The 24937-nt window shown below is 31.6% G+C and overlaps 1 protein-coding gene across 1 annotated transcript; it reads left to right on the forward strand.

The window, feature by feature from the left end:
- The first annotated feature begins 22020 nt into the window (after positions 1-22020).
- LOC119604198 (allergen Tab y 5.0101-like) lies at positions 22021-24937 on the forward strand. Its single transcript, XM_037956674.1, has 2 exons — positions 22021-22632; positions 24177-24937. Exons 1-2 carry the CDS (start codon positions 22063-22065, stop codon positions 24813-24815), a joined length of 1209 nt encoding a protein of 402 aa, XP_037812602.1. The 5' UTR covers positions 22021-22062; the 3' UTR covers positions 24816-24937.

Raw genomic sequence — 24937 nt, forward strand, 5'->3', positions numbered from 1 at the left:
CTAACTAACTAACTAACTAACTAACTAACTAACTAACTAACTAACTACTAACTAACTAACTAACTAACTAACTAACTAACTAACTAACTAACTAACTAACTAACTACTAACTAACTAACTAACTAACTAACTAACTAACTAACTAACTAACTAACTAACTAACTAACTACTAACTAACTAACTAACTAACTAACTACTAACTAACTAACTACTAACTAACTAACTAACTAACTAACTAACTAACTAACTAACTAACTAACTAACTAACTAACTAACTAACTAACTAACTAACTAACTAACTAACTAACTAACTACTAACTAACTAACTACTAACTAACTAACTAACTAACTAACTAACTAACTAACTAACTAACTAACTAACTAACTAACTAACTAACTAACTAACTAACTAACTAACTAACTAACTAACTAACTAACTAACTAACTAACTAACTAACTAACTAACTAACTAACTAACTAACTAACTAACTAACTAACTAACTAACTAACTACTAACTAACTAACTAACTAACTAACTAACTAACTAACTAACTAACTAACTAACTACCTAACTAACTAACTAACTAACTAACTAACTAACTAACTAACTAACTAACTAACTAACTAACTAACTAACTAACTAACTAACTAACTAACTAACTAACTAACTAACTAACTAACTAACTAACTAACTAACTAACTACAACTAACTAACTAACTAACTAACTAACTAACTAACTAACTAACTAACTAACTAACTAATTAACTAACTAACTAACTAACTAACTAACTAACTAACTAACTAACTAACTAGCTAGCAATATCAAGTTTTTGTTGGGTTACTATTTGTGTGTATTTATGAAAAAGAATTTGATTTGTAATAGGTAGTTGTTTGAAAAGTAGAAAATTGTTGTGTTCAGCATTAAATAGTCATGGGGTTTTCTCTTACTCTGTTACGTTATGAATTTCTAACAATGAAGGCAAACTCTAATGATAAAATTGCTTTACATTGATTTGAAATTCAAAATAGCTACAACTGGATCAATAGCATACAACATCAATAGTTTCATCCTTATACTAGAAAGTCAATTTTATAAAGGCTTTTAAATGGCTTTACATTTCAGCAATATTTCTGAAAGTCTTGTTAAATATTAGCGAACTTATTTGTTCCATTTATATTAACCTTTAAATCTCAGATGATCGATTTGTTTGCTACAAACTTAAACCTTGGTTTGTATTAGAAGACTCTATATAGTAGGACACTCTTTATATTAGGATATTAGGATTTATATGTTTATTTGTTTTTTTTTTTACAAAACATGTAGAGAAGTTTGCGGTTTAATTTTTCAGCAATTCCTTTATTTGTATATTTCTGCGGTTTTTATTCTATTTAGATAGAAAAAATCTCAACATAACACTGGTCACGGGGGAATCTTTGTCATAACTTTTAATAAAGCTTAAAAACACATACATATAACTGAAAAATAAGTTCAAAACATTATTATAACTGAAAAATAACGCTCAGTCTAGTTTGTCATACTAAATTGTAGATAAATTATAAATACATTTACTGGATATTTGTTCATCTATTCATGTCTATCTATTAAGTATGAGTGTGTCTGTATATTAGTATAAGTATAGTTATCATTTTATACATGTAACCACACAGTTGACCAATATATCCTATTATTTTGACCAAAAAAATATAAAAAAGTTCATATGTTTTGAGTGAGTTTTGTTATCATTACACAACACACTGACTTTAGTGGTCAAATTATGAAGTTATTTTCAATCTCTTAGTTTATTTTTGTTTAGTTTTTATAAAAAAAAGTAATCTCATGGTTTGATATGTACGAGAAAGAAGGACAGTGTATTAAGACCAAGTTAAAAAAAATTTAACTAAGAAGAAATTTTTTGGTGAATATCATAGATGCTATAATTAAATTTTTGTCGGATAACATTGTTCATATTTGTAACTCCCATGGTAAACAATTGAGTTTTAATCAAATCTGAGTCGATTAACGAATGTCCGTCTGTCTTGTTTGCTATTTTTTTAAACAAATCTATAAAATTTGGTAGATACATTTTATGCATGTTCTCTTTAAAGGAACTGTACACATATTTTAATGTGTGTTTAAATACTTAAGCCTACAGACTTTATGTTACACATCATACTAATGTGGTAATTAGTATTGTTAAAATTTTATGAAACTGTCAGATTTATATATTTTCAGTCTAAACTGTCAAACAACAAAATATCTGTTCCGTACTTGTACTTGCAAATTGTTAACAAACATAATTATTATTGTATTTGTTAATATGACAAAGAAAGAAACAAACAAAAAACAACTAAACATTTCAATGTTCATATGTGTGAGTAGCACTTAAACTTTTCAACGAACCACCACTCATGTGCTTTTGAATTATTTTTAAATTTTTGAAAAGCTGTCACCATAATTTGGAACATTGCATGTAACATTCAAACGTTTTAAGTAACAGTAACGAAAACAAAAACATATGTATAAAAGGCAACACATACTAACTCACTTATATACACATTAGATCTGCTTCTACAAAAAATTGATCTACTGATGTAGAGTCATAGTTCCAAATCCACTTTGAAATCTTCGAAATTCACTAATATCATTTAACTATGTCCGTCCACCGGTCTATTAGATTATGAAAATATCGGTATACACAGTTCCACGTTGAAATAGCACTTGAACACTTCGGTCCATATTTGTTCCGTAATATTTTAGGTGCTATCATTAAATTCGGCGTATAAGTTGTAAAACGGCAAAGTAATTTCAATTTGTTGGGACCAGGCTAATATGCATACCAGAGTTGGGGTGTAATGACTACATTTTCAATTACATTTACTTTTGAAGTAATTGCAATTGAAGCTTTACCAATTATAATTACTTGTAACTGTAATTGAAGTTTTGAAATTACAATTATTTGTAATTGTAATTAATGTTTAGACAATTACAATTACTTGTAATGATAATTGAAGTTCCTATTACAATTACTTGTAATTATGAATTTTGTTGCTTATAATTACATGTAATTTGTAATTAGTAATACCTTAATGGCAATTACAAGTAATTTTAATTGGAAACTTCACTTACAATAACAAGTAATTGTAATTTGAAAAACTTCTATTACAATTACAAGTAATTGTTATTGCACAGAAAAAATTCATTTTAAAAAATTTTCAATTAAACGATTAATCAAAATTTTTAAAAGGGTTCAATTCATTTTGTATTTGATTCATAAAAATGTATAATCAAATACGTATTTAACAACAACAAAAATAGAAAAAAATAAAAATTTTGTGTACGAAATCAATTATAAGTAGTAATTGAATACACAATTTTTGTTATAGGTTGAACTTCAAAAAATAAAATAATTGAAAACGAGGTTTTGGTAATTGAAATCGTTTTTCAGTTTTTTCTGTGTGGTTATTGGTCAATTACACATTACAAGTAATTGTAATAGGAAAAACTTCAATTACAAGTATTTGTAATTGGTTATTGCTCAATTACACATTACAAGTAATTGTAATTGACCATGTAATGAATTACTTTGTGTAATCATTACCCCCCATGTCTGATACATACACACATACTTATATAAAAACTACATATTTCCAAAATAATAAAAGTTTATATGTCATATTAAAGAATAATAACAACAACAAACAGCGTATTGTATGCGCATACAATATGTCAACCTCTAACTCTGTAAACTCAAATAACCTCTATGAATACTAGGGCTATAACTTTTACATAACTATTGAAAGTATCAAATCAGCGTTTAACTTTCAACATGGATTATGAAAAAGTACTTAACTATTAACATACTTTTCAGTAACTACTACATATAGTCCTGATTACACAGAAGTAGTCTTATAACGTCTTATTAATAATGTGTTATATAAATACTTTCTAGTTCATTAGTCAGCTTCTCCGTAAAGATAAAGAAGTTATATATTTTTTTCAATAGATACTTGTAAGTGATTGTGATAAGTATTTGCCTCCAATGACCTCACCGCGTTAAAATAATGTCTAAAAATGCTATTGTGTAAGTAAATTATAGCATTTTAGCCCTCTACTTGGTAATGATAGTTTTTGCTGGGTTTTAGAAAATCGATTTGCATCGGAAGTTTTTGTTCCAAACTATCCCGGGCAAAGTACTTTTCTTATAAGGACACTTCTGGCTACCACGTAGTAGTAGGCCCTAATTTTGCTTGTAACCCTAATGTACAAGTATTCAAAAATACAGTTAGTCCTCATTTTACGGAGTACTTCATCCAAGTGATTTTGATATAAAACGATACAATAGAGAATTTCCTAAAGCATTTTCCCTTAATTTGGAAAATAACAATAAATTTTCTTTTGTCTAACGTCTTTCTTTTGTCTAATAGTCTTTATAAACTGCGTAAATCTAGAGTTATCTGTACACACTCATGTACCATATTTATGCGGAATATAAAAATCACTTATTTTACAAAGAAAATAGAAACAAAAGTAAGAAAAAATACCCTTAAATGTTATGTTTTTCTTCTTCAATTTTAGAAAACATTTGTTAAATATTAAAAGTTATTAAATTTGGCCGCTTTTTTGTCTCTACATAAAGTCTAAATGCAACAATTGAATTTTCTGCAATTATTTAGAAAAAAACGTTTATTATCAAGTAAGGGGGTTCAAGGGTAAGTACTTTACATAATCACTTACAAGTAATTAAAAATATTAGCCATTCGTATGAAAAACATACAAGTTTATGTACATATAGCTTTACTGAGTAAATTACTAATAAATTTAAAAGTAGTTTTATGACACATTATTAGTTAGTTAGTTAGTTAGTTAGTTAGTTAGTTAGTTAGTTAGTTAGTTTGTTAGTTAGTTGTTAGTTAGTTAGTTAGTTAGTTAGTTAGTTAGTTAGTTAGTTAGTTAGTTAGTTAGTTAGTTATTCTTTATTTAGTTTTTTTAGTTATTTAGTTAGTTAGTTAGTTAGTTAGTAGTTAGTTAGTAGTTAGTTAGTTAGTTAGTTAGTTAGTTAGTTAGTTAGTTTAGTTAGTTAGTTAGTTAGTTAGTTAGTTAGTTAGTTAGTTAGTTAGTAGTTAGTTAGTAGTTAGTTAGTTAGTTAGTTAGTAGTTAGTTAGTTAGTTAGTTAGTTAGTAGTTAGTTAGTTAGTTAGTTAGTTAGTTAGTTAGTTAGTTAGTTAGTTAGTTAGTTAGTTAGTTAGTTAGTTAGTAGTTAGTTAGTTAGTAGTTAGTTAGTTAGTTAGTAGTTAGTTAGTTAGTTAGTAGTTAGTAGTTAGTTAGTAGTTAGTTAGTTAGTTAGTTAGTTAGTTAGTAGTTAGTTAGTTAGTAGTTAGTTAGTTAGTAGTTAGTTAGTTAGTTAGTTAGTAGTTAGTTAGTAGTTTAGTTAGTTAGTTAGTTAGTTAGTTAGTTAGTAGTTAGTTAGTTAGTTAGTTAGTAGTTAGTTAGTTAGTTAGTTAGTTAGTTAGTTAGGTAGTTAGTTAGTTAGTTAGTTAGTTAGTTAGTAGTTAGTTAGTTAGTAGTTAGTTAGTTAGTTAGTTAGTTAGTTAGTTAGTTAGTTAGTTAGTAGTTAGTAGTTAGTTAGTTAGTTAGTTAGTTAGTTAGTAGTAGTTAGTTAGTTAGTTAGTTAGTAGTAGTTAGTTAGTTAGTTAGTTAGTTAGTTAGTTAGTTAGTTAGTTAGTAGTTAGTAGTTAGTAGTTAGTTAGTTAGTTAGTTAGTAGTTAGTTAGTAGTTAGTTAGTTAGTTAGTTAGTTAGTTAGTTAGTTAGTAGTTAGTTAGTAGTTAGTTAGTTAGTTAGTAGTTAGTTGTAGTTAGTTAGTTAGTTAGTTAGTAGTTAGTTAGTGTTAGTTAGTTAGTTAGTTAGTTAGTTAGTTAGTTAGTTCGTCGTTGTTCGTTCGTTCGTTCGTTCGTTCGTTCGTTCGTTCGTTGTTCGTTCGTTCGTTCGTTCGTTCTTAGTTCGTTTCTTTCGTTCGTTCGTTGTTCTTTCTTCGTTCGTTCGTTCGTTCGTTTCGTTCGTTCGTTCGTTCGTTCGTTCGTTCGTTCGTTCGTTCGTTGTCGTTCGTTCGTTCGTTCGTTCGTTCGTTTCGTTCGTTCGTTCGTTTTCGTTCGTTCGTTTCGTTCGTTCGTTCGTTCGTTCGCGTTCGTTCTTCTTTCGTTCGTTCGTTCGTTTCGTTCGTTCGTTCGTTTTCGTTCGTTCGTTCGTTCGTTTCGTTCGTTCGTTCGTTCTTTAGTTCGTTCGTTTCGTTCGTTCGTTCGTTCGTTCGTTCGTTCGTTCGTTCGTTCGTTCGTTCGTTCGTTACGTTCGTTAGTGTTCGTTAGTTAGTTCGTTCGTTAGTTACTTAATTTGAAAGGAGATGTATATACATCAAATCCGAAGAAATACACCTAGGCCTCTATCGGGCCTGTTGTGTGCTCCTTAACCAGTGCCTCAGGTGGGAATCGAACCTACCACCTCCGTTCTACCAGACTAGAACACTAACCACTTACCTACCGGAGGTAACATTATTAACAATACATTCTTAGACTAATTCCGTGTACTCAGGACTATATGTAGTAGTCATTGAAAGTATGTTAATAGGTACATAAGTGGTTACAATAGAAAGTTTTTATTTACTGGATCGACCCATAATTGGTTCTAGCTCCCATATAAGTCCACTTTTACTTTAACACCAACGCCAAATTTAAATATAAACAAGTTAGAGTGCTATATTCGGCAATGCCGAATCTTAAATACCCTCCACCAGCAAGCTACTTTTTATTAAAATCCATTTAACTATTTTTTAGATTACTTGATAAAATTTTTGTTTCCGTAGTGATGGTACTATACACATAACATATCGAATTTTATCCGGATATAGTAACTTAATGACGAATTAAGTGGTATTAAGTGATTTTCAGAAGTAAACCTTATATGGGAGCTAAGACAACTTATGGACCGATCTGGAAAAAAAATGATTTATATATACAAAATACACATTTTATCCCTATAACTTACATTGTCAAAGTGCATTTAAAAAATTTCGGAAATGGTCTTTATATGGGAGTTATGACCAATTATCAACCGATAAGGAAAAAATTTCGTATAATAATTTATATGCAAAAAAAAAAAATTAAGTCGAATTTTACACCTATAGATTTATTTATTTATAAAATATGTGTTTAAATGATTTTCGGAAGTGGACTTATATACAAGCTATGATCAATTACGGGCCAATCCGGTAAATTTTCATAGAGTAATTCATATGTACACAAAACATATTTTTGTCGAATTTTATCAAGATATCTTTATTTGATAATGGAATAAGTGCGTTTAAGTGAGTTTTTTTAACGTGGGCCTTATATAGGAGCTATTATCAAATATGGGCCGATCCGGAAAAGTATTTGTTAGAATGATTTATATGCTCATAAAACATATACAAGTCGTACTTTATCCCGATAGCTTTATTATTCAAAGAAATATATGCGTTTAAGTGATTTTCTTAAATGGAGCTTATATAGGAGCTATGACCAATAGTAAACCGATCCGGGAAAAAAGTAGTAGAATGATTTATATATACACAAAACATATTCAAGTAAAATTTTATCCCTATAGCTTTAGAATTCAATGAAATAATATATGAGTTTAAATGATTTTCTGAAGTGAACCTTATATGGGAGATATGACCAATTATGGGCCTATCCAGAAAAAATGTCGTAGAGTGATTCATATTTAGACAAAACATATTTATGACGAATTTTATCAACATAGCTTTATTTGATAATGAAATATGTGCTTTTAAGTGATTTTCGGAAGTGCGCCTTATATGGGAGCTATGACCACTAATGCACCGATCCGTAAAAAAATTTTGTAAAATGATTTCTATGTACACAAAATATATTCAAGTCGAATTTTATCCCTATAGCTTTAGAATTCAATGAAATATATGCGTTTAAGTGATTTTAGGAAGCGGACCTTATATGGGAGTTACGACCAATTATGGGCCTATCCGGAAAAAATTTCGTAGAGTGATTCATATTTAGACAAAACACATTTATATCGAATTTTATCAAGAAAGCTTAATTTGACAATGAAATATGTACTTTTAAGTGATTTTCGGAAGTGGGCCTTATTATTATGACTAATAATGACTAATAATGGACCGATTCGTAAAAATTGTGTTGAATGATTTGTATGTACACAAAACATACTCAACTTGAGTTTTATCACAATAGCTTGTAACGTGCAGTTACAAATCATAATTTACTATACATTCTTCTACTATCAATATCTCTTCTACATTATCACTACTAGTACTATTATTATTGGCAGAATTAACTATTTGCCAAACGTAATGTGCTATAAGTCGCAAATAGTTTATGTGAGTTTTCATATAAGAGATTGGAGAATTAAGGAGTAAAGCAAGCAAGAACCGTGGTACCAAAGTTCTTACTTCACACCGTAACCGAAACCAGTATTTAGCCGCTTGAGAGCCGAAGCATTTATCTCATCGGATTGTAGACCGTAGCTATTCGTAATTAGTAATTAGCCGATAGAGAATCGAAGCATTTATCTCGTCGGATCGTAATCAGTAGTTAGCCGATTGAGAGCCGAAGCATTTACGTCATCGGATTGTACGATATTCGTATTTATAAGTCATTAGCCGACCGAGAGCCGAAGCATTTATCTCGTCGGATCGTAATCAGTAGTTAGCCGATTGAGAGCTGAAGCATTTATCTCATCGGATTGTATAATATTCGTATTATTAAGTCATTAGCCGACCGAGAGCCGAAGCATTTATCCCGTCGGATCGTAATCAATAGTTAGCCGATTGAGAGCCGAAGCATTTATCTCATCGGATTGTATAATATTCGTATTACGAAATCATTAGCCGACCGAGAGACGAAGCATTTATCTCGTCGGATCGTAATCAGTAGTTAACCGATTGAGAGCCAAAGCATTTATCTCACCGAATTGCGTAATATTCGTACTATTAAGTCATTAGCCGACCGAGAGCCGAAGTATTCATCTCGTCGGATCGTAATCAGTAGTTAGCCGATTGAGAGCCAAAGCATTTATCTCATTGGATTGTATAATATTCGTATTATTAAGTCATTAGCCGACAGAGAACTGAAACATTTATCTCGGATTATAGTCCGTAGCTATTTCATGATTTCATAATTAACAATAGTAGTTAGTCGACCGAGAGCCAGAGCATTTATCTCGACCGACTATATTCCCTAGCTACTCATAGTTATATCTACCCGACGAGATCGTCTCCATAACCGAAGTATTGATTTCGGCCTCTCCGTGAAGAATTGTACCAGACCCATTCATTCCCGAAGATATTAGGCAGCTCTGTGGTATATCAAACCTCAAAGGAAGCAGACCTTTGAAGAACCTGGACAGACTAGGCATACCCCAGATGGAAACAAAAACTGCATCACAAGCTTTATATATCAATGAAATATGTGCGTTTACTGAGCTATGACCAATTGTGGACCAACAGAGATCTACGTTGATAGTATAATTTCTGTTCATATTATATTTGCATGTACAAAATTTTGTGTTGATACCGATATATTTGAGGGAGTTATTAGAGATAAACTAATTTCCGGGAATATATACCTTTGTATGGGGGCTATGGGAAATATTGGATCGACTGTAAAGATTTTGAACATAATTGATTACTACCCTGAAAAAATAATGTGTGACAAAATTCATCGAAATATCTTTGGTAGTTTCTGAGAAAACTTCTTAAGAATTAGGAAAAAAAACGTTATTTTTTCGAAATTTTTACTGATAACTTTTTACGATGTGAACCGATTTTGCTGATTTTCAATAACAAACTGCTTAGAAAATTAATAAATATTTCATAAGGATCCAGAGTATATATATACTTTGTTGAGTGTTAAATTAATATTTCTTGGTGTTACACACGTATCGACAAACTTATATATACCCTCTATCATCACTGATGGTTGGTCGAGGGTATAACAATTAATAAAGTGTAAATGTCTATAAATATTTGACATCTTAATAAGTAAGGGGTATTACAGAATTTAGAACTCCAACTTGTTTTTGTTGTTAAAGTTTTTGCTGGTCGAAAATAATATTTTATATTTTTTTTTTTTGGCCAACTTGAATATTTACTACAATCTATCTTTCTAAATACATATCTAAATAAATTAAATTGTTTACTTATCCATGATATTGATGATAAAGATTTTAACAATAGTTTTATAACATTTTTATTTATCTTTAAGAGTCACTTTTTTGGTAAATTAAGAAAAATATGATTGATTATAGACAAGGATGAAAATCATTTTATTTATCAAAATATATTTTTATTAGCAAGTGCATTAGGGAGGACTAATAAGTTTTGAGTATTCTCAACTATAAAAATATCTACGATTATTTCAATATAGATAACTTAAGCAACAACTTCTTCTAGGGAAACGTATGTAATATTTTCCATGAAAATGACCTGCAACTTCAACATGAACTTGCCCTTGAAAAAGTTGAATGAAATATTATAACTTCTCAAGCTCTTTTAAGAAGAAAATTATCACAAATATCCCGGCGGGCTATCTTAAAGTGAAATAAATTTACAATATCCAATTTATTGGTTCTATATAAATCAAACCTCCCTAATTAATGTATACAAAATTTGTGGCCAACTTATTTTCCTTCCTGATAAAATGACGCTATATTTACTATTATTGTATAGACATACAAAGAGGGATTTATAGCTCTAGTTTTATTGTTCACAATGAAATGGAATCTGATTACATTACTATTAGTCAATAGACTATTTCTGTGATGAGTATTTTTTTACGACAAACATATTAAATATCATAGACTTTCACAGATTATTTAATAAGTTATTGGAACTTTTGGTGTTATAAATATGACATAAAGTAACAGAAATATAATTTATTTTGGTGTTTATGACACACATATAAGATTTACTAAGAAAAAATTGGCCCAAAGTTTTTTGCAAAGGTGTCAAATTGGCTGATAATCCTATAAACATTTTTGTAAGGTACCATTTTCCTAGCTGTCCTTGTAATTTCAACAGACAAACGGACACAGCTACATACATCGTCTTGTATGAACCCAAAGGAAATATATATTTATGGGTCTTATCGCATCCATAACATCATTAATTTACTTCATTTGAGTGGACTTTCTACAAAATTGTGCCGTACCGGACACGGTTATATACAACAAAATTGTATTCTTTAGTAGTATCTTATTTATATGAAATGTTACTCTAAATCGATGTCAATACGATATGCATAATGGATTTCGTTGGGGGACTTTACATGGAGGCTATGGTCAACTATTACGAAAATCAGCAGTATGATTTTAAGTTGTATAAAATTGCATTTATATCAGAAACTAATACAACTTCATTTCGCTAATTATATCTTGATTAATTTCAAACTTTTCAAGAGATCACACTGTACGAGTTGTTCACCCCGGAGGCATATTATCATGATTATCTTCCACATCTTGATGTTATTACAATTCCGGGGAAAGGAGCGCTACCAATACCTCTAGTCTGCCGGGACTATTAACTGGTTGAGTCAAATTTATATCCGACCTTTGACCTGGGAGACTTATAATCTGGTACCACCGATAGCCGAGAGGGCAGTTTCTGACTTTGTCTTGTCAGAATTATTGGATAGGTGCCTTCGGGGTGCACGTGGTTGCGGTAGTTTAAACCAAAATTCGTGGGAAGTGAATGTTTCTTAAAAGACTGATACACGGTGAAGTATATAATTCGGATTAAGTTCGGTAAAGTTGGCGAGACAACCGATACTCCACAGAAAAGTGACTGTGGTATTAAGCGTTGGAAATGAGTTGGTGTCAAGTGTAGTTAAGCAATATGGCAACAATGATAGCTCGAGTACTAGACCGAAATGCTTGTACATGGACCGGCAGAACCAAGCCTGTGGTGGTAAAAGTACTGGGAGAAAATGTGAACCGATCCCCACATTATCTACTCAGATTGGAATACTTTGGTATGGGTGTAGGACTAATATTATTGAGCGTTCAAACATCAGCACAAACCCAAAATACCATCCCCACTAAAGTGCTGTATGGTATAACAAAGCATTATTCCATAAGGCCTTCCAAACATATGGTTAGGTTAGATTGATAGGAGGATGTATAGTACATCAAATGCGAAGAAACACACCTAGGCCACTATCGGGCGTGTTGTGCGCTCCTTTTTTATGAAAAAAAAAAAAAATTTCACTGAGTATATTATTTTCCAATGCTCAGAAACTCAGTTTCCTGGACTTAATTCTTAAGAATTTTCCAATCAGTGTTAGTCAGGAATGTTATTTCCGGAATAACATCTTTTCCAAAATACTTGGTTCGAACTTCGACGAATGCCTGACATTGGCAAAGAAAGTGCTTCAGAGTTTCACTGTCCTCTCCACATGCTCTACATTCGTCTAAATCCGCACGTCCAATTTTGCATAGATGTCCTCGTAGTCCTGTGTGTCCACTCAGAATACGTACCATCATACTTACTTCAGACTTGCTCATTTTTAGGAGATTTTTCGTCTTGCTCTCATCAGGGTCACCCCATAGGATCTTCGTGGATCTACCAACTGTTTCATTATTCCAAGAGGCTTTATGGGATTCTCTCATCCATATTTTTAATTCAGCTTTTGTTGCGTCGATTGGTTTTGCGTTTTTCAGGGTAACTGCCTCGAGCTCCTATCCCTTTAAAGCTATTACATTCGCCCTTTCGTTGTCGACTATTCCCGAGTGGGCTGGTACCCATATGATGTAAACTTTACCTCTGGGAGAGTATTCAGTTAAAGCTTTCTTACAATCAAATACGGTCTTAGATTTAATTCTATCACCTGATATAGCCCTAATTGCCTTCGGACTGGCGGTAAATATATTATTGGCTGTGAGCGCCATATTTTTTCTAATCCAATTTAGACATTCCGTTATTACTCGGACTTCTGCCTGGAAACGTGTGTTATATTTAGGTAAATGGTGGTATATTTCTGTTTCTGGATCTTCAATATGGAACCTCAAGCCCACTTTGTCCCCCAATTTAGAGCCATCCTTGTAATAATGGATTCCTACTGGTATTTGCTCTAGTTTTCCGCTTGACCAAGACATTCTATCTGGGATCAGCGTTTCAAAGTTCCCTACATAATATGTGTCTGGTACACGATCAGACACGTCCGATGGTTGTGTATAACCTTATAATGTGTCCAGTATACATTGATGATGTGTCGTTTAACGGCTTTTGGCCAGTTCGCCTAAAGTAAAGAGCCGTTCGTGTGGAAGCGCCACCTCATATCTTAAATATGTTTCAATGGGTGGAATATCTAGCAAAGTTTCCAGAACTTTGGTAGAAGTAGTACACATGGCACCATTTCTACCCAAGCAGCATGTATACTAAACTCCCTGTAGTAGTTTGATGTTACACTTTTTGTCTAAAGCAGTCCACCAGATTATTGAAGCATAAGCTAGAACACTGTATAATTCCGTATTCTAGTATAACTGTATTATTCTCATTTCATTTTTATTTTTGTATAACTATTCATAAAGTGTGATACTATTTATTTTTTATAGTATCGAAAATAACAATAGTAAGTATAACCAGATAAAAAATAATATGATTTTCTGATTATTAACATTGATTTTAATTATATATTTTGTTGCTGATGTTTATGCATCTCTTTTAAAACTATTGCAATTCATTTAAGCTCATTTCATTATTGAAAATGATGTCTGTTCACTCAAGTTGTTATATAGTCAGAAAGGAATTACTTTTTAAATAACGGTAAATAAATTTAATTCAAGCGTTTGAAAACTTTTTAAATATCAAGTAGGAGTGCTGAGCTAATTCTTTGCTGAACATTGGCATTTTAGTTAAAATCGAATAGGAGTTATATAACATTTAAAAGCAATTTTCTAGCAAATTATGCACTGGAATATTATTTTACTTAAATCAGTTTAAATGCCACTTGTAGGGTTAACAAAATCCCATTTAATTTAAGTTTAACATTGTGACTTTTTATTGTCATAATAAAATTATAGTTATTTAAATAAAAATTAATTAAAATTATGTTTTGCTCTGCTGCGTTGTGCTTGTTAGCGATTTTTGCAAAAATAAAATGCAAAATTTCATTATGTTCTTAATTTATATGCAACATTAAATATAAATTTTACACATTCATTTTATGGATGTTCATTATTGATTATTATAATGATTTATAATTTTAATTAAAGGTATAAATAACAAGACTGGAAAAATATTTATACAAACTACATAAACATGTTATTGAAATTGTATAAAGGCATCTATTTATTTCATTAAACATGTCATTTTGTCATCGAGTCTTTAAAGTTTTGTTTTAAATTTTAAAATTTACTAATTCCATACAAAGTGAATGTCAGTCTAATAAATTTACATATAACTAATGTTCTTAATAATTATATCCATGTTTACGTATGCTTAACGTTGGGTATCAATAATTGTATTAATTATTTTGCTAAGATCAGCAAATTGCAAAATATTGTGCAGGTTAGTAAATAGTTTAATGAGTTTCTATAAATTTTAAATACAATTTTATAAAAATAGCTTATTAAACATTTTAGTTTTACGCGTAACTTACTCTTAAGCGACGTTCACACTTATCAAATATTTGATGATATTACGTAATTACTATTTATGTATATATATCTTACGCCTCTTTAGTAAAAAAGTTAAATTAGATTTGAGCCGATGTTTGTAACGCTCAAAAAACCTTGAGCGCCGGAATAATAGCATTCCCAAGATATTTGCATTTAATTTCGGCGAAAGCCTGATATTAGCAAAGAAAGCTCTTCAGAGTTTCACTGTCCTCTCTATATGCTCTTCATTCGTCTGAATACACATGTCCAATTTTGTATATTTGTGCCCGTAATCCATCATACTAACCTCAAACTTACTCAATTTGAGTATGCTGCCCGTCCTGCTCTCCTTAAAGTCGTCCTATAAGATTTTTGTGGTTCTTTCCACTTTCATTATTCCAAGAGACCTTATGGGATTTTCTTGTCCATATTTTAAATTCAGCCCTCGTTGTGTCCCTTCCCTTTAAAGCTACTTAGTACATTCGTTCTTTCGCTGCCGTCTACTCCCGAGTGGCCTATTAACCATATGATGTAAATCTTGCCTTCTTAAAGCATTCTTACAATTCATTTACGGCCAACGATTTAACCTTATTACCTGATATTGATTAAATTGCCTTCAAGCTGTCGGTGAGTATGTCAATTCCTGTTGGCGCCGTATTTATTTTAATCCAATTTACGCATTTCGCTCTTGCCATCCATGTATCTATTCTATGTGGGATCAGTGTTTCAAAGTTCCCAAAATATCGTGTTTCTGATAAGCTATCAGACACGTCCAATGTTTGTGTATAGCCTTCTAATGTGTCCAGTATACGTTGATGATATGTCCTTTGATCAGTTCTCTTAAAGTTATGAGCTATTCGGCTGTAAGAGCCACCTCATAGAGGGAAAAGGAAATATACACGCCTGATACCAAATTGACACCAAAGAGTTTATATTTTTTTATGATATGTCCTTTGATCAGTTCTCTTAAAGTTATGAGCTATTCGGCTGTAAGAGCCACCTCATAGAGGGAAAAGGAAATATACACGCCTGATGCCAAATTGACACCAAAGAGTTTATAATTTTTTAATAACATCCGTTGACATCCGTTGGTTGACAACGCAACGTTGTCAACATTGCACCAAATTGACACCAAAGAGTTTATAATTTTTCAATAACATCCGTTGACATCCGTTGGTTGACAACGCAACGTTGTCAACATTGCAACAATTCGTTGTCGAAATCTAAATTTTATACACATCCGTTGTCTAAATGTTAACAAACGTGGTAAGCTCACTATTGGCAGCGGATTGTTTGTCTACGAATTGTTGCAATGTTGTCAACATTACACAGTGTTGTCGTACGTATGTATATACTTTGACAACGGATGGTATTGAAAAATTATAAACAGTTTGGTATCAATTTGGTACCAGGCGTGTATATTTCTTTTTCCCTCTGTGCTCATATCTTATATTTATTTCAATGAGTGGAATATCTAGCAACTTTTCCAGATCCTTGGTTGACGTAGTACTCATGGCACCACTTATAGCCAATCATACGCTGAACTTCCTGTAATAGTTTGATATAACAGTTTTTGACTGAAGATGTCCACCAGATTATTGAAGCATAAATTAGAATCAATCTAACTACACTCTAATAAAGCCTTCATAGCAACCAGCACCGATGTGCCTTGTTGATCATATTCTCTATGTCGAGTCTTCATTAATAAATAACAATAAATAATAAATAATTAACTCTGTCGGTCAGCGGTGTATCTTCTTGCCCAGGAAAGGGGGTTAATATACTAAGCATTTTTTGCCTTTTTTGTGAAAATACAAATATAAGAGGCCTATGACAAATTATTAGCCGATCGAATGATTAATTGTTTGTTATTATTTGCTTATAGCAACTAGACTTTGATTACAAGTTTACATCACTTGCTTATTTTGTTTCAGTAAAATAATATTCGTGAATATTATACTCCTTATAACTCATAGCAATATAAAGCAATTTTGCAAATAGAAAAAATATCTTACATCAGCTGGGTGCTTCTCTATTTATCAAAATGCATTACATAAAGAGAAATTATTTTATAACAATTAATATTATTTATTCATAAAAGATATCATACATTACTTGGTAATGAATGGTCACAGAAAATCTGGTATCAAATACAGGCTGTGACGAAAAATCCCAGCAAAATCTTTACTTACCTAGTAAGTAGGCAAGTAATATTTAAAAAGTGTAAGTACTTACTTTTTGAGTGAATAGCTACTTATTTTTGTTCGACGATGACCAAATAAATTTGCTTACCCGACTTTTTCGGATTTAAAATCGGTTTTACAGTTATTTTTTGTGTTTAATATCGACTAGTTTTAGAACAACTAACTAATTCCTTATAAGACATACGCTCTAGACAATAGGCTCCAAATTTAATTAATGTTATTGATAACGACCACTCATTACCAAGTAATGTATGAAGTAACTGCATTACCTACAATACTCATTGCTAAAATTTTAAGATATTTTACTAGGATGTTTTTGACAGTGGCACTGGAGTTGATATCAAAAGACTGAAATACTAGAGTGTGTTCGGTTCTATCCACGTGCACTATTATGAAATAATGTGTTGCGTGAGTTTTCCCTTGAATGTGTGGTATGAAAGAGTTGTGAGATGGGTTAATCGTATCATAATATATTCATATGTTATCGATAAAATTCCCTTCTCTGTCATGATATGTTCAGATTTTACTCTGTTCATACTAGAATCATCGCAGTGTATCCCCTGAGAGTAAGAACGAAGTCTTGGCTTATTGATGGAGATCTTACATCGACCTATCAAATACGTCTATAGGAGCTATTACCGAATCAAGTGTGGTTAATATTTGATGTCGAGGAATGCTTCAGATATGATCTGCAGAATGCCGGACAGAAAGCAACGGGACTGTAATGGTCAGGAACTTGAGAAAAACCTGCGTGTTTTTGCAAGTCAAAAATGGTCGGTGGTGTATGGTCTCTAGCTCACTCTGCGGTGGGAAAAGTACTAGGGTTCTATAGTTGAAACGAAAAGTCGACTTTTCGACTTTTTGCATTTTATGGAAAGTCGATTTTTCGACTTTTAGTATTTTAAAAATAGTCGACTTTACGACTTTTTCCGACTTTTCGACATTTTTCGACTTTTTCCGACTTTTCGATTTTTGCGACTTTTTGACTATTTTCGACTTCTTTCGACTATTTTTTGACTTTTTTCGAGTTTTTCCGACTATTTGAAAGTTTTTGACTTTTTTTCAACTTTTTTCAAATTTTCGACTATTTTTGACTTTTTTCTACTATTTTCGATTTTTTGAGTTTTCGACTTTTTCCGACTTTTCGACTTTTTACGACTTTTTTCGACTTATCGACTTTTTCCATAGACGATAGTCGAGTTATCGTCTTTTTTGGAACAAAATAGTCGACTTCGACTTTTTGCGACAAAAAGTCGATTGTTGATTATTCGAAAGTCGATTTATAGAACTCTAAAAAGTACCAGCCTTCCGATAGGTCTACATCAAAGGTATTTAACTAAGTTTGATTTCTGTATTGTTTTATCATATATCGACATTACATCATTACCTAAGACATCAGGATAATTTTCTGAAGAACCCTTTTATGATCTGAACACTAGAGAATTTGAAAGACTGATTAAACATATCTTAGAATAAACAATTACTTTTGAATTTTATCATTGCAACACAATTTAGAGAGATATTTTAGTTCTTCCCAATTTGCTTGTGTCGAAATTTATCTATTCTATTCTATCTATTTTAAAGTCATAATTGAAATTTAAAGTATTTTTTGAGCTTTTTAAGGAGATTATATTAAAATGTGGTCCAATATACTGTGTAATTCACATATATCTGGTTACAAATTTTGATCACGATTGCTCTATAATCGCCATACCTTTGACTGTGTAAGTAATTTTCCGTCGGCGCCATTTATACGAATGGGTGCTAAAAAAACAAAGACTATGAATATAAGTAGACTTATTTGGAAAATGTCAGCCTTTGGTTCCTGTGGATAATATACCCCATCGCACTTTCAGTATACGATGTGTTGCAATTTCAATTAAACAAGTAGTATGATAATATATTCGAACATAAGCAATTCTCACAGCGATTGTTAAAGGGATTTAAAGGAATTGAATTTTATTAAAATCAAAACCATTTACTAAGGGAGCTTCATATATCGCTAATAATTGTTGATTCTTTTTACTCTACATTTATAGTTGCAAAGTTTTTTTTCTAAGTGTAAAATGAAATTCTTATTTCTACATTTTTTTATGAACTGAACTCGTATAACTGTTGCACATGTTGGTTATTTTATTTATGGGAGTTGTATTCTTAAGTTTCAAATACACAGAAGCATACAAACATACTTTGCAAATAATAGTTTGTCTGGTTTTTATCATTTCCTATAATTTGCAGAAAAATGGGTTTTTGCGATTAACTATGAATACAAAACTGTTTCCAGCTGTTAATAATATTAAATACATACAAACATACAAATGTATCAAATAAGTTTATCATTATTTACACCCAAAGACCTCATAACATTATATTCTGGAACCTTATAAAATTCTAAGAGACCTACATATGTCTGTCTGTCTGTCTGTCTGTCTGTCAATGTATGTGATGTTGAAAGCACAATTTTACAGAAACATCCTAATTGATCTAAGAATAATAGCAGACTTAAAGGAAGTTAAAATTTGGCACAAACAGTTAAATTTTTCTTAACTAAATATCTTTTTTTTTTATCTTTTGGAAACAGTGTACGAATAGCAGAGTTCCCTGGTGCTATAGAAATTTTCTTAAAAGCATTAACAAGCAAAATGAAACTGATGGATTTTTTAAATAGCATGAAAATTATTATAAAATTTATTAAAATAAATTATGTAGTGGGCTTTAAAACACATAATAATGAAATATTATGTCAGTCATATTTAATGTGTGATAATAACATGATGATAAAAATATAATTCTCTTAAAATTAATATTTATACATATTGTTAAACATCGATGAAGGTATTTTCAATGTACATTTACTTACTTATTGTTTCTGTGATAATTTTTAAAGATATTTTTATGGCAATTTAATGATGTGTACCACATAGAAAGTCAGTTGTTATTTTATACCTTACTTGGTAATGAGTGGTCGTTCTTAACCACATTATTTCACATTTAACTGAATAGTATTTGCAGCCAATTGGCTAGAGTATCTATCTACCGTATTGGACTGTAAGGGAGTTTTATCCTTCAAAAGGTGAGCTTCATATGGGTACCAGCCCACTCGGTGCGAATGTACTTGGTGTAAAGGAAAGGAAACTATAGGTAGTTAACCTGACAAACGCAAAACCGTTCGGCGCAACGTGGGCGGAATTAAAAATACGGGCGAGAGAATACTAAAAGGCCACTTGGAAAAATAAATGTGGGTAGAACCACAAATATCCTGGTCTAACCCCAACGACAGTACGAAGAGACGCCTCTTCAAAATGATCAAGTTCAAAGTTAGAATAATGGTACTATTCTAAGTGGACACCATAAGTGGATTCAGAGAAATGTGAAGATGACATATGTATTTCTGGAGAACTTTCTTTGTAATTGTCGAGCTTTCGTCTAAATAATATTTAAATATCTTGGGAGCGATATTATTCCGGCTTTAACATCCTTCACAAAGACTGATTGGAAAATTCTTCGAGGAAATTAATTTTCGGAACATCGGACGATAATACCTTCATAGATCACTATATAAGGTTTTTTACAGTTGCAAATGAGAATTGTACCCCAAACTTTTATCGAATTCCTTTGATTCATTTTCGTTCGATTAGCTTTTCTCTCGATATCGAAAACAGTCTATTAGGTTAGGCTGATATCAGAAGAAATACACCTATGCTGCTATCGGGTCTGTTGTGCGCTCCTTTTCATGAAATGAAAAATAATGTATTATTGTATTATTTTTCAATGTTCAGAAACTCAGCTTCCTGGACGTAATTCCTAAGAATTTTCCAGTCAGTGTTACTTCAGACTTGCTCATTTTGAGGAGATTCCTCGTCTTGCTCTCATCAGGGTCAAACCATATCTTTGTAGTTTTACCCATCATTTCATTATTCCAAGAGGCCTTACGGGATTCTCTCATCCATATTTTTTATTCAGCTTTTGTTGCGTCGAGTTCTTTTGCGTTTTTTCAGGTTAACTACCTTGAGCTCCCTTCCCTTTAATGCTATTATATTCGCTCTTTCGTTGCCGACTACTCCCGAGTGGCCTGGTCCCCATATGATGTAAACCTTACCTCCGGGAGAGTATACAGTTGAAGCTTTCTTATATTCCAATACCGTCTTTGATTTAATTCTATCACATGATATCGCCCTAATCGCCTTCTGACTGTCGGTAAATATATTGAGGCCTGTGGGCGCCATATTTATTCTAATTCAATTTGCACTCCGTTACTGCTCGGACTTCTGCCTGGAAGCTTGTGTTATGATTAGGTAGAGGGCGATATATCTGTTTCTGGGCCTTTAATAAAGAACCCCAAGTCCACTTTGTCCCCCAATTTAGAGCCATCCGTGTAACAACGGATTCCTACTGGTATTTGCTCTAATGTTCCGCTTGACCAAGACATTTTATCTGGGATCAGCGTTTTAAAGTTTCCGATATATTCTGCGTCTGGTATGCGATCAAGCACGTCCGATGATTGTGTATAACCTTCCAATGTGTCCAGTATACAATTATGACGTGTCCTATAACGGCTTTTGGCCAGTTCGCCTAAAGTAAAGAGCCGTTCAGCTGTAAGCGCCGCTTCATATCTTAAGTATGTTTCAATGGGTGGAATATCTATCAACGTCTCCAGAGCTTTGATTGAAGTAAAAACTTTAATCGAGGTCTCTAAGAAGTTTAAATTAAAAATTCACGAACCTCAGTCCATATTCTATGAAGTCCATCCAAAACATAAATCTGGATACTACTCTTCTTTGCCAAAGTGAAATGTTATCTTAATAAGGTAAGGTAACTTTTTTCAAAATATTTTTTATTATATCCCACTGTTAAAAAACATTTTGTCATACAAATACATATTTATTCCTTGTAAATTGTTAAAATCCCTTCAAGTTTCTTATGAATACGAAAATGATTTAAAACACATTTAAGTCGCTTTGTGCTTATGACGAATATATAAAATTATTAAAATAACGTGAGATTTGCGTTAAAATTAAGATGTTATTGAAAGCAAATATTTAAACAATTTTTAAAAATAAATTTAACTATATGCCCTTTCGCTAAATTTCTGTTAATTTTGCAAACTTATTTCAAACAATACAAAATAAATAATTAGTTTCATATTAGATACTTAACTGAGAAGTTGTAATTGTTACAACACGATGTGGTCTAAAATAATAAAATTCGTATTATTCCTATTAATTTTAATGATATTTTGGCCAACTTCTTATGCAGACCGAGGAAGTGAAAAGCAAAATAAGATAGATTTTTGGACAAATACAATTGATGAAATTTTAATACATTTTCGTTATAATAAATTTACACATGAATTGGAAATGTCCGAAGGTTCCAGTGAGGAATCACCAGTAATAGAGGACGAAAAAAATACTTCTGTGAAACCTGATAATGAAAAACACGAAAAGTCCTTAACGTCTACTACCGAAAAATCGCATAAATCTGACACTTCTGCAAAGACAACTGGTAATGATAAAAAGCCTGATAAGTCAGTTTCATCTATTAGTGAAAATTCCGATGACTTAACAGCCGTTAAGGATGACTTTATTGATATCGATTTGAATAAGGGCCTTCAAAGTATAGATTTGTCGGCTATGAAGTTTAAATCACCTACACAAAAACAACCTTTTTCCGGAACAGATGAACATCATTTAAGCATAGACCCCTGTTCCAATAATTGTTCCAATGTACCTCATATAGCCTGTGGTCATAGTTGGGTAAGTGATGCCAATAAGTTTCAGCCTTAAAAGTTGTTAGAGAAGTTTACCATCGTTCTAACACTTTTCCCGTCCGAGAATAATCTATCGTCAAGGCCATAGACTAATCTATGGTTAAGATAAGATTAAGATAAGAATAATCTATAGGCAAGACTTTAAACTAATCTATAGACAAGACTGCAGACTAATTTATAGACAAGACTGCAGACTAATCTATAGTCAAGATTATAGACCAATCTATAGTCCAGATTATAGAATAATCTATAGTCAAGAATTTAGAATAATCTATTGTCAAGACTATAGACTAATCTATAGTCAAGACTATAGACTAATCTATAATATAGACTAATCTATAGTCAAGACTATAGACTAATCTATAGTCAAGACTATAGACTTACCTATAGTCAGGACTATAGACTAACCATAGTCAAGGCTATAGACTAATCTATAGTAAAAACTATAGACTAATCTATAGTAAAAACTATAGACTAATCTATAGTCAGGACTATAGACTAATCTATAGTCTTGACTATAGACTAATCTATAGTCAGGACTATAGACTAATCTATAGTCAGGACTATAGACTAATCTATAGTCAAGACTATAGACGAATCTATAGTTAAGACTATAGACTAATCTAGAGTCAAGACTATAGACTAACCATAGACAAGGCTATAGACTAATCTATAGTAAAAACTATAGACTAATCTATAGTCAGGACTATAGACTAATCTATAGTCAGGACTATAGACTAATCTATAGTCAGGACTATAGACTAATCTATAGTCAGGACTATAGACTAATCTATAGTCAGGACTATAGACTAATCTATAGTCAAGACTATAGACTAATCTATAGTCAAGACTATAGACTAATCTGTTGTCAAGACTATAGACTAATCTATAGTTAAGACTATAGACTAATCTAGAGTCAAGACTATAGACTAACCATAGACAAGGCTATAGACTAATCTATAGTAAAAACTATAGACTAATCTATAGTCAGGACTATAGACTAATCTATGGTCAGGACTATAGACTAATCTATAGTCAAGCCAATAGAATAATCTATAGTCCAGACTATAGACTAATCTATAGTCAAGACTATAGACTAATCAATAGTCAAGCCTATAGACTAATCTATAGTCAAGCCTATAGACTTCTCTATAGTCAAGTCTATAGACTAATCTACAGTCAAGACTTTAGACTGATCGTTAGTTAAGACTATTGTATATCGAAGAGAAATAAATTTGTTATTTATAAACCATTGGCCGATTTGTACGGAAGATTAGTTTACGAGTTTAAGTTTGGACCTTTTGACTTGGGACTTTTTGAACCTGGGTCCGGAGTTTCCCAAGGTAGAGCACTCCGGGTATATATTATATCCAATAGTTTATGGAGATATTTGTATGAGAATTTTATTAAAAATAGATCTAAGGTCTAGAAATTGTTGTTTTATTTTTTAGAGTGTTTTCTTTACACAAATGTTCTATGTAATAGTCAATTACATCAAATTGTGCTGTAAAATCTAACATTTCTTTATAGACCCTCTCGCCTCAATGTTCCCACAATGCTAAACTAATCAACTTGAACAATTTGCAATCACTTATAATACAACAACACAATATACTTCGCAACAATTTGGCGGGTAATTTGACCCATTTCGAACCTGCTGCTCGTATGGGCACTACACAATGGCACCCCGAATTGGCTACGTACGCACAATTAAATGCTATGACCTGTAATGATGAACATGATTTTTGTCACAATACCAATGAATTCAAAGTGACTGGGCAAAATTTAGCCTCACACAATTGGTCGGGACGTACAAAGGATTTGGCGGGAATTATTAAACAAATGATAAACGTTTGGTATTCGGAATATATTTATGCAGAACAATCTGATGTGGATAGTTTTCATAGAATCTTCGGTTCAGATAATGAGTTTATTGCTCACTTTACTACTGTAATCAATGAGCGTAATACACATATTGGTTGCGGAGCTGTGGCAGAGAAGAAAGGACGTTTGAATACAATATATTTTGCTTGTAATTATGCTCGCAATAATATATACAATTTACCCGTATATGAAAAGGGTCCAACGGCTAGTAAGTGTTTGACGGGTGTTAATCCAGAATATAAGAATTTATGTTCTATAAGTGAAGTGTATAAATATAATCTTTAGTGTTAATGATTTAATTTTAAATTTAATTAATATGTAACTACTTTAATATCCAATAATAAAAGTTGCAAAACTCGTACCCTTCACCAATATATTGGGGAGGAAATTGTTTGTTTCAGCATAAA

Source organism: Lucilia sericata, unplaced genomic scaffold, assembly GCF_015586225.1.
Source record: "Lucilia sericata isolate MDLA Ls3-8-SP2 unplaced genomic scaffold, ASM1558622v1 Contig000369F_arrow, whole genome shotgun sequence".
NCBI lineage: Eukaryota > Metazoa > Arthropoda > Insecta > Diptera > Calliphoridae > Lucilia > Lucilia sericata.

What these genes read in the sequence shown, in the direction of transcription:
- LOC119604198 (XM_037956674.1), top strand. Translation starts at nt 22,063, where the DNA reads ATGTGGTCTAAAATAATAAAATTCGTATTATTCCTATTAATTTTAATG. An exon ending in TAGCCTGTGGTCATAGTTGG is followed by an intron (nt 22,633 to 24,176) that starts GTAAGTGATGCC and finishes ATTTCTTTATAG; the next exon opens with ACCCTCTCGCCTCAATGTTC.